Source organism: Carcharhinus amblyrhynchos, chromosome 5 (genome assembly GCF_965287045.1).
Source record: "Carcharhinus amblyrhynchos chromosome 5, sCarAmb.v2.hapA, whole genome shotgun sequence".
Taxonomy (NCBI): Eukaryota; Metazoa; Chordata; class Chondrichthyes; order Carcharhiniformes; family Carcharhinidae; genus Carcharhinus; species Carcharhinus amblyrhynchos.
The window spans coordinates 7,161,708-7,177,617 of NC_137328.1; the positions used below are offsets into that span (position 1 = coordinate 7,161,708).

Below are 15,910 nucleotides of genomic sequence, written 5' to 3' on the forward strand. Positions count from 1 at the left end.
CCCTCTCCACTCGCACTGTCTGTACCTGTAAAGATTCACATTCCAATCATTATCTTGCAAATGTGTCTCTGTCTATATATGCCATGTTTGTGAAACTTACCTCTCCACTCACCTGATGAAGGAGCAGCGCTCTGAAAGCTTGGGATTCCAAATAAACCTATTGGACTTTAACCTGTTGTTGAGAGACTTCTTACTGTGCCCACCCGAGTCCAAAGCCGGCACCTCCACATCATGCCTAAAGAAGAAAGGCAATTTCCCATCGACTACTGCAAGAGCTGGTCATATAGTCAGCAGCCACCCTCACATTAGTACTTGCATTGAAGTGCCAGTAAGCCAAGCACACGTTGACTTTGTAAGACCCGTTTTTACTGTAGCAGCTGTTCTTACAATTGAAGCATGCTCCAATCACACACTAAATTTAAGCAGTGCCAATGACCTCAACACTTGCTGACTGTAAGAGCAGCTGTTAGAAATATAAAGTTGCAATGTTGTAGTATGTTAACACTTACAAAGCTAAAGCTATGGGAAGCAGGATATTGATGAATGAATTATTAAGTGCAATATGTTCAAGGTCTTTCCAGAAAGTTTTCAGTCATAGCACTAAAATGCCCAAACATGAATAAGTCTTGCCTGAAGTTTTTGGATGGAAGCGTCTCGTTTCCTGCCATCCTAAGAGAATCAGGCAACATACCTCTGCCAGCTCTGAGCACCCTGTAGCCATTTCACACTCAAATGAATCCCACCTTAAGGGAGCTGCCACCCAATCTGAAGGCCAGCAGTTCTCCAGTCCCTGCAGCAACCACGCTGCAATGGGCAGGAGAGAAAATGCAAGCGAATGTCTGAAACTAAGTCCAGATAAGTTCAATGAATCCCAAAGTATGGGTGGTAGAAAGATCTGAGCAGGGAGGTATGATAAGGTCAGGAAGGCCGAGAGTGGAGGGAGGTCCGAACGCTGCCAGACCTTAAGGGGGCTTCCCTTGGAGATGCCCCCTCCACTCCCATTGCCGGGGATCTAACTGTTGATTTTCAAGTTTCTCCCATGCAAGTTCAATCCTCCCACCAGCCTAGAAATCGTGGAAAATGGCCCTTAAGTGGCCACTTATCTCCCTCAATTTGGGCAAGGATGGGCTGCTTGTCCTAGTCCTTGCCTGCCCAACATAAATTCAGGGTGGTCAGTGCAGATGAAAACCCAGAGGGAATCCTGTCATAGAATCCCTCCGGTGCAGAGAGAGTCCATTCAGACCACCGAGCCCACACCCACAACAATCCCATCCAGGCCCTATCCCTGTAACCCCACATATTTACCCTGCTATACCCCGACACTAAGAGCAATCAACCTAACCTGCACATCTTTGGACTTTGGAAGGAAACCGGAGAACCCAAAGGAAGCCCATGCAGACACGGGGAGAATGTACAAACTCTTGACAAAGAGTGACCCAAGGCCCCTGGTGCTGCGAGGCAGCAGTGCTAACCACTGTGCCACTATGCTGCCTAATTTTGCACTTGCCTTTTTGCCTAAAAACTCACTGATGGGGAAATATAAAATTCTGCCTTTAAACATTAAGAACAACAAGCTCCACAGGGAAGTGGCTAAGTTGTATTACTATATTGTCCACCTTCTCTCATACGTTTCACTCTTTCTCCCCTTTTATGTATTTCCTCTGTTCTTCACACCTTCCTGTCCAATTTACAAATGTTTTCTGTTGCTTTCTTTCACTGGAAGGCTTGTAGTTTAATAGATTTTTAAAATTGCTGGCCCTCATTCTCCAGCAAGAGATTTGCTTTAAATTATTGGCTCAGCACGAACATATTTATTTCGGATCAAAAACCAGCAATTGCAAGAATCCAAGTGAATCGTAGAATCATAGGATCCCTACAGTGTAGAAGGAGGCCATTCAGCCCATCGAGTCTGCACCAACCACAATCCCACCCAGGCCCTACTCCCGCAACCCCACATATTTACCCTGTCAATCCCCCGCGACACTTGGGTCAATTTAGCATGATCAATCAACCTTAGCCGCACATCTTTGGGCTGTGGGAGGAAACTGGGTGAGACTTTGGCTGATAGCAGGAAAGTTGGCACCTTCAAGTATTTCACCCAACAGCCTGTTAAACATTCCTTTTAGGCAAAGGCAGAAAGAAAGTGGAAATTAATTGCTGTTCCCTCATCACAGGGATTTTCCCAGCCAGGGTTTTACTGAAGAACGCATGCATCAATACAACAAAGTGACGTGAGTTGAAAATATAGCAAATGCAGAAAGAGCATGCTAAACTGTAAATGGTTTCCTGAATAGAGAACTAGGCCTAACCTTCACTCCATTCCAATTGGTAGATGTCTATGGTGGACCAACGGAGGGCAGAACTTAAGTCAGGAATCTAGACGCTCCCCTGCTCCTGGCCACTTACAAGGCCTTTGGTCAGTAGCACATTGGAGTGAGCTCCCTCTAAACAGTTCTGTTAGAACATGAGCAGAGTCTGAGGCAGTGGGAAGAAGAGGTGTTTGCTGTGCTGACTGTTAAAAAAGTTGTCTTCAAAAATGTTGTTTTACCTGACGAGACCTGAGCCGAGAGCACCAGCTTATACCTTCCTTTAGGTTTTACCTGTTGCTACCACCCTTCCGTCTTAGCTTTGCAAGGGCCAATGTCCAACATTCAGAGAATGAAATGGCAATAATATGTTAGAGTTAGTGTTTTCTCTCCACTGACCTGCAAATAAAAGTCATCACTGCCTAATGCTGCCATTGGATGTGAATGAGCTCAGTCCCTCTCTCTCTCTTTGCCTTTCTCTAAGGATTAGCCTATTATTTCCCAGTGAAGGGGCATGCAGAACTTGCTTTCAGCTGTGTGCAAATGCTACTCTTGAGCAGCAGCAAAGACTTGCATTAAATTAACTTGCGATGACTAATTTTTCCTTCCTTCATTTAGAGACTGTCTTGTTTTTATCTCAGACCAATCTCAGCCGACAAAACTGAAAATGAAAACTCTGTAAAGCTCTCGGGTTCCAGTTCTGAGGGAAGGTCATTGATCTGAAATGCTAACTCTGTTTTGCTATCCACAGATGCTGTCAGATCTTTTCCAGCATATTCTGTTCCGATTTCTCCCAGATAATCTAATACCTCCAAGCCAAACAGAACAAAAGGCCCCGGGGTCAATTTCAGTGGGGGTTGGGAATTTAAGTTTTTGACCTGCCGAAGTGAGGTTGGGGTTGGTGAGGGGGAGAGGAGATGGTGCAGTAGCATGTGGGAAACCCAGAAAATCAGAGCCACATTTTAATTTTATAAATTGAGGCACATACAAATGGTGGGTATCGATTGGATGGTTATTTGAGCAAATATAAAGACACACTGACAGTACAGTGAAGTCAGGAAGTATACACATGTAATGTTCCACTCTGTTAATCAATCTATTCTAAACAAAGATTGGTTCTAGTTTCTTCCTTCATCAACTGCCCAACAGGAGTATAACACTGAAGACTTCCCAACACTGAAAACTTGGTTGTCCAGAGTTAAATTTGAGATGGCAAATAAAACAAGTAAAACTTCATGAATTTTTAGCTTCATTATCATATTTAAATTGCCAATCTGCTTTGAGCAAATGAATTACCAAACACATCTTTGGAAAGTGACTTCAAGTTCCAACATTTAGAGAGTAAATATTTCTGCTTCGTTTTGTTTGGAAATTTATTTGAGAGAATAATACGTCATTATCTATATTTGTACCTTCACTTCAATTTCCTCTGATTTTAGCACGAAAGGCACCAAGGCTGCATAGATCAAGGTGAGATTGTGGAAAACCCTCCCATTAAAACAATACCTGAAAGGAAACAACAAGACAGAAAATGAATACGAAAATGAAAGTCAAATTGTTTGTGCAGGTCATTTCATGAGGTACTGCTACCAGCACGGAGTCTCGGCTGTAGAAGTGTAGGCCAGGCATGGAGCTTCTGCCCCATGCAAGATCCTGTGCTGGTACTGTACCTGTATGAATTTTTGAAAGTTTTGACATGACTAAGATTTCACCATGTTTAGATGTTTTCTTATGTATACTTTGCAAGGATATTGAAGACATAGAAATATATTTGTGCTCTGATGAAGTACATTTTCAGTGCAGTGAGAAAGGAACAAGCAAGATGAGAGTGAGTATTTTGCAGCTTTAGCTACTTTGATGGAACATGTTGAGAGGGATTTTAGCTATAAGGTTAGATTGGAAAAACTGGGGTTGTTTTCTCTGGAGTGGAGCAGAGCAGACTGAGCAGTGATGAGATAGGGATGTACAAAATTATGATAGGTTAAAGTTTATTTATTAGTCACAAGTAAGGCTTACATTAACACTGCAATGAAGTTACTGTGAAATTTCCCAAATTGCCACATTCCAATATCTGTTCAGGTTAATGCACCTAACCTGCACGTCTTTCAGACAGTGGGAGGAAACCAGAGCACCCCGAGGAAAACCACACAGACGGTGACCCAAGCTGGGAATTGAACACACGTCCCTGGTGCTGTGAGGCAGCCGTGCCAACCACTGTGCCGCCCATTTAGATAAGGTGGACAAAGAAAAGCTGTTCCCATTAGCTGAAGGTACAAGGACACAGATTTAAGGTTTGGGTAACAGGGGAATGCGAGGAAGTTAGCGGTAATGACCTGGGGCAGGATATTTTCAGCCACATGCCCCAAGACCAGGAATTTCCACCCAAGATTAACAGACCTTTAAATGGTCTGCCTAATGTTTTGTCCTGCCTGCCACGATTCCCACAGCATGTGGTACGGGAAAATTCCTCCCCTGGAATTTACTGCCTACAAGTGTGGTGGAAGTAGAGACTTTGACTGATTTGAAAAGGAAACTGAATGAGAACAGAAAGGAAAAAAATGTGCAAGAATGGGGCAATGAGATTTATCGACAGAGAGATGAATATCCCAATATCAGAAAATATCAACTAGAGACAAGACAATTCACCATTACTTATTCAACAGAAATGCTGAATTCTGTCTGGATGACTCCCTTCTGTGTGCCAATGACTTTACGACTTTAGACTGTCAGTCATTCAGGACAAACATAACCATCAGGTGCAGTTTATACAAATTTTGTTAATTTTAAAACAATTTATTGTTTTATTTAACTTCCAGTTTAAGTCAACCAGTGTCAGGAATGAATAATCAGCTGAGAGGGAAGGGAAAAGTTCAAATTGTTCATTGTTACAAATGCCAAAATTGTGACAAAATTCAAAAGGACGAACATTTCAGAATTGGTGTTTAACTGGCAAATTAACTTCAAGCTGTATAAATGTGAAGAGCTGTACTTTAATACGGAGAATAAGGAAGTCACATACTTCTAGGGATAATCAGTGTAAATGGGGTAGAGGAGGAAAGGGATCCAGGGACACAGATACACAAATCACTGAAAGTATCAATGCAGGTTAATACGCATATAAAACCAAGCACAGGGGTTTATTACTAGAGAGATAAAACTGAAAAGTAGCATGTAATTTTATATATCTGCAGAGCTTTGCTTCACTTGAAGTACAGGTCATATTATAAAAAGGATGCAGAGGCACTGGGGAAGTTGCAAGGACAATACCAGAACTGAAAGGTTGTGGCTATCAAGAAAAACTGAACAGCTGGGATTCTTTTCTCTAGAAAGGCTTTAGGGTGGTGTGATAAAAATCATTAAACTAATGGAATAATTTGATAGGATACATGTGTGAGGGAGATCAAAACCAGAGATCGTTGCCTGAATTTTACCGCCTCGCCTGCCCAAAGCTCTTAAGATCCCACCTGAGACCAACGGAGAATTCCATCCTGCGAGCCTTGGTAAAATCCGGCCCCATAAATATCAGACAAGCATTAATAAATCCACTTGGGAATTCAGGAGAAATGCATTTATCTAAAGTGGTTAGAATGTGGAGCTTGCTACCACAAGGAGTGGTTGAGGCAAATAGCACAGGTTCCTTCAAGGGAAGCAAGATAAGCATAGAAGACGGAAAAGAATTGAAGCATATGCTGATATGGTGAGATGAAGGAAAATAGGAGGAGGCTTACGTGGGGCATAAATACCAGCATGTACTCGTTGGGCCAGGTGATCTGTTTTTATGCTGTAGGATCAGTATAACATTTCTGTTGAATGAGTAATGGTGAATTATCTAGTCTCTGGTTGGTATTTTCTGATATGGGAATACTGTAAGGGTGAATCAAACATAATCACGGTTAAGCATCTTGGAACACTATCATGCTGCAAAAAAATGTAAAACGTTGTTATTTTCAGAATTAAATGGAACTAAATACTAAAACTAAACCTTAATCTAAACTTTGCACCTTGATTTTGTGAATATCTGCAGTGCATTTGGAAGAAAAATAAAGAATGGCCAATGCATTAAAATGTAATATTCACTTACTGTGAGCTTAGGTCTTGTTCTGGATAAAAAATGAGCCAGCAACAGGTGTACTGTAATGCCAATGTTGTTAGTCTTCGAATAATAAAATCTGATGCTTTTTCAGTAGTCAGCTCTTCGATACCCTAACAAATGTAATCAGTTAATATTCCTCTCCTATTAATTTAGTACTAAGTACCAATGCATTTCATTCACATTTCACAATTTACTATGCCTCCTGACTTAATGTCTGCTTTTGCTTTGATTTGATTTAATTTATTATTGTCACATGTATTAACATAGTGAAAATTTTTGCACGCTATACAGACAAAACATAACGTTCATAGAGAAGGAAACGAGAGAGTGCAGAATATAGTGTTACAGTCATAGCCCGGGTGTAAAGAAAGATCAACTTAATGCGAGGTAAATCCACTCAAAATCTAACAGCAGCAGGGAAGAAACTGTTCTTGAGTCAGTTGGTATGTGACCTCAGAATTTTGTATCTTTTTTCTGAAGGAAGAAGGTGAGAGAAAGAACGTCCGGGGTGTGTGTGTGGAGTCCTTGATTACGCTGGTTGTTTTTCCTGAGGCATTGGGAAGTGTAGATAGAGTCAATGGATGGGAGGCTGGTTTGTGTGATGGATTGGCTACGTTCATGACCTTTTGTAGTTCCTAGCACTCTTGGGTAGGGCAGGAGCAACACCAAGCTGTGATACAATAAGGAAGAATGCTTTCTATGGTGCATCTGTAGAAGTTAGTAAGAGTCGTAGCTGACATGCCAAATTTCCTTACTCTTCTGAGAAAGTAGAGATGTTGGTGGGCTTTCTTAACTATAATGTCAGCATGGGGGGACCAAGACAATTTGTTGGTGATCTGGACACCTAAAAACTTGAAGCTGTCGACCCTTTCTACTTCATACCCATTGATGAAGACAGGGGCATGTTCTCCTAAGTCAATGATAATCTCCTTTTTGTTGACATTGAGGGAGAGATTATTGTTGCTGCACAATTCACCAGATTCTCTATCTCATTCCTGTACTCTGTCTTGTTATTGTTTGAGATCCAACCCACTTCGGTCAGGGAACTTGAAACTTGAATTGGAAGGGAATTTGGCCACATGGTCATAGGTGTAGAAGGAGTATAGTAGGAGGTTGAGAACACAGCTTTGTAGGGCATCGGTGTTGAGGTTGATCATGGATGAGGTTTTGTTGCCTATCCTTACTGATTGTGGTTTATAATTAGGAAGTTCAGGATCTAGTGGCAGAGGGAGGTGCTGAGGCCCTGGCCACGGAGTTTGCAGATGAGTTTTGTGGGAACAATAGTGTAGAAGGCTGAACTGTAGTCAATAAATAGGAGTCTGACATAGGTGTTCTTGTTATCTAGGTGTTCCGGGGCTGAGTACAGGGCTAGGGAGATGGCATCTGCTGTGGACCTGTTGCGGCGGTAGACAAATTGTAGTGGATCCAGGTAGTCCAGGAGGCTGCAACTGATTTGTGCCATGACTAACCTTTTGAAGCACTTCATAATGATGGATGTCAGAACCACCAGACAATAGTCATTGAGGCACGCTGCTTAGTACCAGGATGACGGTTGCCTTCTTAAAGCAGATAGGAGCCTCAGATTGTTATAATGTTATCTGGAAACTTGGATATAAAACTCTTCCACTACACAACACCACAGTATGTTTCATTTACACCCTTTACTCTCTGTCTCATGCTTCCCAACTAATTACCAGCCCATTGAATTATAGAATCCCTACAGTGCAGAAGGAGGCCATTCAGCCCAGTGAGTCTGCACCGATCACAATCCCACCCAGGCCTTATTCCTGTAACTCAACTTATTATTTACCCTGCTAACCCCTCTGACACTAGGGTCAATTTAGCATGGCCAATCAACCTAAGCCGCACATCTTTGGACTGTGGGAGGAAACTGGAGCACCCAGAGGAAACCCATATAGACATGGACAGAATGTGCAAACTTCACATAGACAGTCACCCAAGGCTGTAACTGAACCCGGTTCCACGGTGCGTTGTGAGGCAGCAGTGCTAACCATTGTGCCAGCCTGCCACCCTAAGAATGGTATTTCAAGGCTACTCACAACGTGAATCATTTTCACTTTTGTAACTCTTGCACAGGAACTTCATCATTTTGGACGTCCATATTAACAGCACCAATAGACACTCATCTAGATTAGTCTAACCCTGCATCCTCCAGAGCACATTCATTAAAATGTTCAGTCATTCAATTCCTGATGATATTTGTGGGGCAATCATCAGAATCAACAAACCAAAAGAATTTGGGTATTGCTAACAAAAGAGACATGTTGTCAAAACCTTTCATCTTGTACCCATTAGGATAGATTCGCAGGAATTCCAAATCTAAAGGGAACTACAATTAATACTGCATGAAAAGAGTGTGCCGATTGGTTGGCAAGTGGACACTGATTTGCCTCTAAAATATCAGAGGCCACTTGCCCAATAATCATCACTCCCTATTAACTGTTGTCTCCTTTAGATTTGGCATTCTTGAGAATTTGTCCTGATGAGTGTTAGATGAAAAGCTTCAACAGCATCTCTCTTTTCTCAGCAATACTCAAGCTCCATGTAAATGACTAAACTGCCAGCTTTGTAGTTTTCTGGTTTCTTAAACATTGGAATGGCATTGCAATTTTTCAACCTAAGAGCACAATTTCTGAATTGGCAAATTCTGACTGACGTATCTGAAATTTTAATATTTTTTCTTTCATTAGTCGCACACCAAGAGGTCCTGGAGATTTGCCAATTGCAAATCCCATTATTTTCTCCACTATCTTTCTTCAGGGAAAAAGAAACTTGTACCAATCTCAATAAGTTCCTCCCCTTGACTTATTTTCAGTTTTCTGTATACTGCTGGTATTTTATTCGCGCTGTAAAAACTTATACAAAGTAATCATTTGACAATGACTACTTTCCATTATTATATCATCTATAACTTTAAAGGATCTAAATTCTTCTTCCTCCGCGCTTTCCCTCAACATATTCATAAACATTTTTACTTTAGCTTTGATATCTTTTACAACTTTTGTCTTCACACGTCTTTTCTACACTTATACAGCTCTTCCAGTTTACTGGATTTCTGTTTTCTCTGGAAAATCAATCCCTCCATGTCATCAAACTAAAGTTTGGTTCTAAAATTGTCTTTTCCCCGAAGGCCAGTGATACTGTTTTTCCCTTACCTGCACTATTATAGCAGTACATTCATCCACTGTGATAATGGCATAGTGATCTGCGCCCCCGAACAAGTGGAGCATCTCATTAGTGGTTCTCTCCAAAAGAGTCATACTGTACCTGCAATAGCAAACAATTATATTAATAACAACATTACATATTCAGGTAATCTTTCCAGTACAAATTGTAGACCACTGCACAAGACATAATGCATTTCAAATTCCAAAGCTAATCTATAAATCACCGCCATCTAATTGTATTTGCAGTCACTTGCCCTTGATTATACATGTGGATGTTGGGGGGGAAACAATGTGGTAAATGCTTCAGTACTCAGAAAAGCCAAAGAGAGAGATAGCCTGATAGAACATATCAGGCTATCTCTAGATAGAACAGTACAAACAGGCCCTTCAGCTCACAAGTTGCGCCAATCATATCCATACCTACCAGGCCTATCTATAACTCTCAATCCCATTAAATCCCATGTACTCATCCAGAAGTCTCTTAAAATACTTAAAAGATAAATGAAACTTTACCTTGAAACAGGCTCATTTGATGCTAATAGTCTTAAATACAACAGCAATTTTCATATCATAGAATCACAGAACCCTACGGTGCAGAAAGAGGCCATTCGGACCATCGAATTTGCACTGACCGCAATCCCACCCAGGCCCTATTCCCATAATCCCATATATTTACCCTGCTAATACCCTGACATTAGGGACAATTTAGCATGGCCAATCAATGCAACCTGCACATCTTTGGAGTTGGGAGGAAACTGGGGCATAAGGAGGAAACTCATACAGACATGGGGAGAACATGCAGACTCCACATAAAGAGTGTCCCAAAGCCGGAATTGAACCTGGGTCAGGTTCTGGGTGGTCAGCGTTTGACCACCCAACAGGAAAAAAAACTGTAAAACTTGGAAATAAAGGATCCCAGTAAACTTGTGTAAACTGGTCCTGTATACATTAAAATGGAACTTCAGTATGGTGGCACAGTGGTTAGCACTGGGTTCAATTCCTGTCTGTGTGAAGTCTGCACATTCTCCCCGTGTCTGCGTGGGCTTCCTCTGGATACTCTGGTTTCCTCCCACAGTCCAAAGATGTGTGGATCAGGTGGACTGGCCATGCTAAACTGCCCCTTAGTGTCGGGGGACTAGCAGGGTAAATATGTGGGATTACGGGGATAGGACCCGGATGGGATTGTGGTTGGTGCAGTCTTGATGGGCCGAATGGCCTCCATGTGCACTGTAGGATTCTATCGTGCCAGTATCATTGATTTTTTTTTTTACGAGGCTTTGAAAATTATGAATCAGGAGGTGCAACTGCTGCACTGTGTGCTTGTCCTTTTATTAAACATATGGGTGAGATAATGTGAAACTGTCATAGCTTGAACTAGATAGTAAATAAATAATCCACACAAATTGTCAGTACACATAATTAAGTTTCTATTGATTATTGCTGAAAACCCAAGAATATACTAACCCTGCAAAGGTCTGAAACAGCATATTTTGCACAATAGTTAATAAAACACTAATAAGCCTATAGTTCTTCCAATTATTCAGAAGACCCTCATGAACCAAAAGTAATAATCTCAGTTTTCTTTCTTTATTTCCATTATGGTGCCAAATAATTCAATTTGTGAAGACAGCAGGCAATTATATGAAACAGTACACCCGCCACAGATCTTGCACAGGACCCAGTGGCTGACCACTGAGTACAGGAACACAATAGGTGGGAGCTGGAAAAGGCCATACTCTTTTTGGACATGAACCTGGCTATGCTGCCGTCTGAGGGTAGGGACAATCTCAACCTGAGATCACGCTAGTGCAAATCCCCTTCTGGCTCTCTCACAAGATTTAGTGGCCAGAACTGGATTTGTGAATGGGCCTGCTAAATCTCACACAATATATCCACTGGTCCCTCCTTATATTCAGTAACCCTGCTAGTGTCGCCCTCAAAAACCCTTAATTGATTTGTCGAACATGATTGCTCTTTAATAAAACCATGTTGACTCTGCTCAATCATGCTGTGGTTTTCCAAACACTCTGTTACCACATCCTTAATAATAGATTCTGGTATTTTCCCTACTACTGAGATCAGGCTAACAGATCAATAGTTTTTGGCTTTCTTTCTCCCTCCTTTCTTGAGATCTATAGTTCTTTTCAAGTTTATTTATTTGTGTCACAAGGAGGCTTACATTCACACTGCAATGAAGTTACTGTGAAAACCTCCATAGTTTCTGGCTTTCTTTCTCCTCCTTTCTAAGCCATGGAGACTGTTCCAGAATCTAGGGAATTCTGGATGGTCAATACCATTGTGCACACCAGTGAGTAAGTTGCTGGTTTGCCCCTCTTTACTCCTGGAGGCCAGTTGGGGGGTGGGTAGAGGTATAAAATGCACAGAAAAGAGAACATTTATTGAAACTCTTCCATTGTTCCTTACTCTAAATCAATAGCTGGTCAAGAAAACAGTAAATGTACCTTGATTCTAGAATTTGGAGCATGGTTGGAATATTCAACAAGCTTTCAGATATCAAGAAAGTGTATGGAATCTGCAACTCCATTAACAGAAACTCAGACTTAGCGGTTAGCGAATCTCCTAAGGAATAAAGAGGAACAATTACTCATTGTAATACAATTTATTTTGACAAAATTGGCACCACAGTCTTAGACAGTGAAGAATCTGCAGTTACTAAAAACAGAAAATGCTCAACACCACTGAGAGAAACAGATTTTAACCCCACGCAAAACACAACCACTTGCTTGCACAAGGTTAAAAACAGACCCAATATTTCAAATCAATGATCTCTTCCATCTCTGTAGGAGATGGAAAATTGCAATGTAATGATTTTAAAAACATATAGAGGCAAGGGTAGAGGGAGAGGACAGGTTTAGAATAAAATGGAACATCAAACTTAAAAGGTATGATGGCGCAAGGCAAAATTTAGCGCAGCTGGCTGAGAGAATTGCACGGGGAGGGGGGAGGGGTGATTCACAGAATTCCTCCGAGCGTTCCTGCCCAGCTACTGTCTCCCAGCGCCGGATTTCTGGCGCTGTCTGCTCCATGCCGGAAATCAGTGGGGAGGTAGGATTAGCATTTAAGTATTTTACATATCATTTAAATGTTATCAGAGGGCCCGGGACTGAATTCACTGGGTCCACTAACCTCTCCCATCCCGTCAGAGTGTTTCACTCCAGCGGGGTTTAAACTAGCTCCTCATGTTAAGGGAGCTAGACCTGACCCCACTGGACGGAAGGGGGTCAATCGGCCCCCCCCCCAGGGGTTCTGGCAGTGGGATGGTGCCCCCTAGGCATTAGTACCTTGGTAGTGTTAGCCTGTGCCCCCTGGTACTGCCCAAAAGACAAAGTGCCTTTGTCCAGGGGGAAGATACGGGGTAGGGCCTAGGAAAAGAGCCGTCTGGGGGCAGGGCCTAGGGGCAATCAGTGGGGGTAAGGGGTCCTGCTCCAACTCTGTACTGGGATTGATGGGGCATGAGGGAGTGTAGCAATTGGGGCAGGATGGGGGGGGGGGGATCTTTTTAAGTTTATTTATTAGTATCCCAAGTAGGCTTACATTAACATTGCAATGAAGTTACTGTGAAAACCCCTTGTTGCCACATTCTGGTGCCTGTTCGGAAACACTGACGGAGAATTTAGCACGACCAATGCATCTAACCAGCATGTCTTTTTTGACCGTGGGAGGAAACCAGAGCACCCGGAGGAAACCCATGCAGACATGGGGAGAATGTGCAGACTCTGCACAGACAGTGGCCCAAGGCTGGGAATCGAACCCAGGTCCCTGGTGCTGTGAGGCAGCAGTGCTAACCACTATGCCACCATGCCGCCCCTGCAGGGGATGATTGGCACTGCGAGATGGGGGGGTGGGGGGGTTAAGAGATCAGGGCGGTCCTAGATTTGGGAGGGACCCAGGAATGGTTGAGGGGGACTGTGATAGGGCTATGGGGGTTGGGGGGGAGGCAGCACTGCAGGGGTCCCAGGCTGGCCAGCAATCGAGTTGGCCAGCAAACAGGATTTCAGCTTCCTGAGTGGGAATAGGCCACGCTACCACCACCACCACCGCGCCCCCCCACCCCCGATGCTGGTGGCCTCTGCATTGCATCGAGTGCGGGAGATTCGAATGTGACCACCCACTGAAAAATACAGCGTGAATTGCTCCAATTTTCCTGCAAATTTAACACTTAGAATTTTTTTGGGAGAATTCTGCCCATAGTCTATCAGAGTTAGAAGTGGACAAAGCAGAATCGTCACCACAGCTGCCAACAACGACCACAAGAGAAACAAAAGACAAAAAAGGGGGAATAGTGTTCTTGTAGTTGTGCTGATGCTGCATGTAAATTATTGATCACAGTTTTAAACTACATTCTCTGCCTTTGTGATAAAAGGGACAGCGAGCTGTAGCCAGGAGAGTTGCCAATTTAGTGGATTTTTAAGTGGCATTCTTGCCCCCAGATTCCACTGAGAATCAATTCAGTAGGACCTCATAGGTACAGTTTAGATCACTGAACTGAAACCCATTAGATGAATTTTCCCAATTGGGAGCAGAACCTGTTAAATCCCAGCATTAAGGGCGAAAGGTTTACTACCAATTATCATTATCTTAATTTGTAAAAATAAGTGCATACTGAATAGAAATCGGTCTATGGTAGAAAGAGGCATGACTTTAAAACCTTTCTAATCAACCCATCATCAATTTAATAAAAGAAAGGTTCATGTAAATGTCCACATTGATTTTGTTTGATATTTTGAGTTGGACTAAACATTCTTTTCAGATTTTGTTTTACCTTCTTCTGAGCCTTCAGGAAGTATGGTTTTAAAGATCATATGATTTATATCCTGTTGCTTGCAGAGTTCAGCCCAGCATGAATTCTCCATGTAATCATATTCTACCACTAAAGAGAACTCAACCCAAGGGAAATCTGCTCCAATGTGATGGCTGTATACAACCAAACTGGAATGTCTTTCCAGACTAGTAATGGATGACGAAGGTAAACATAAAAGGACAAAATAGAAAGAATGAGCAAAATGGTTTTACAAATTCATTACAATTATCACAGATCACTGAACAGAGTTGGATTTGAGACTGCTATGGATATCCACAGAATTGCTATAATCTTTGCAGTATAAGCCATTATTTCTTATAATTGTGCAAGCAGATTAAGATCTTTTCTTCACAATATTGTGATTATGGGTTTGAGTTCTATATTTGGAATCCTTACAGATATAGAATATCCCAGTGTGTCTACTTTTGTGGATATCAAATAACTTCAAATAGGCAAACTTAAAAGTAATTTAGTCAGCTCTTCTGAACCAGAAATGACTAATTGCAAAACTATACACTTTTCCAGGTACTGTACTTGATTTTGCACATTTGTTTAATCATGAACTGGTCTACTCGCATCTTTTCTTCGCAAATGTGCTCTGAGGCATGGATGAGTGAACTCTCCCAACTTGACTTGAGAGTCAGAATGAAGGACTGCACCTGCGTGACCTCCCAACTTCAACTCAAACACACCCGCTACTAACCCAGCCCCTGAATAAATGGCACTAAAGACTTTTGGCACTGTTTTTATACAAACACTTAACACACTCAAACCAAATCCTCTGGGGATGGGGTTTTCTGGCTGCGCTCTCGCCAAAACCGGAAAATCCCGCCTGAGGTCAATGGACCTTTGCATGGTCCAGCCCCTGCCTGCCATGATTCCCATGGAAAGATTGGGGGTGGGGGGGGTGCAGGAAAGTGTTGGTCCCAATGCCCATTGTGGCAGGGAGGAGGTTTTCTCCCTCATCTTGTGTTTTCTTTTAAAAATCATTGTCAACAACTCTTTTGAAACAAATGTTTAGCATTCATAAGGGAATAGGTCCAGACAGGAAATGTATTACAATATTTTGTCTTCACAGAAAGATAAAATGGTCGGAAAAGTGTAATTATTCCTTCATTTATTTGAACATATTTGAGAATTTAATTTTCTCTGGTGCCTAATAAATTTACCACAGTTCTTTAGTATATTTTCCCGAGCATAGTAATCAACCAGTTTATTTTAAATGGGGTAATTGAATTAAAGTAGACAAAAATGACTTGTATGCACACACGTTTAAGCAGTATCCTACTGAAAGAAATGATCAATTTACAGTCCATAAAATATTTAAGTCAAAGGACAGAATTTTTGCAGAATCTTGCCTTTAAAAATGGTGGGTGACACTTGGATGTGCCACTTCTGACCTCTTATTTTTGCTGGCAGAGGGGAAGGGGCATGATCCAGACATGATGGAAACCCAAAATCAGCAGGACTATATGAACATAGTGCTGAGTTTAAACAGACC

General features: G+C 42.0%; 1 protein-coding gene across 1 annotated transcript in view; it reads right to left on the reverse strand.

The window, feature by feature from the left end:
• shoc1 (shortage in chiasmata 1) overlaps positions 1-15,910 on the reverse strand; it is a 46,588-nt gene that overhangs the window by 4,168 nt on the left and 26,510 nt on the right. Inside the window, exons 11-15 of the mRNA XM_080189578.1 lie at positions 14,371-14,555; positions 12,050-12,167; positions 9,576-9,687; positions 6,388-6,509; positions 3,719-3,812 (exon numbers count right to left, since the gene is read on the reverse strand). Coding sequence (XP_080045704.1) covers positions 3,719-3,812; positions 6,388-6,509; positions 9,576-9,687; positions 12,050-12,167; positions 14,371-14,555 — 631 coding nt within the window. The remainder of the gene's footprint in view (positions 1-3,718; positions 3,813-6,387; positions 6,510-9,575; positions 9,688-12,049; positions 12,168-14,370; positions 14,556-15,910) is intronic.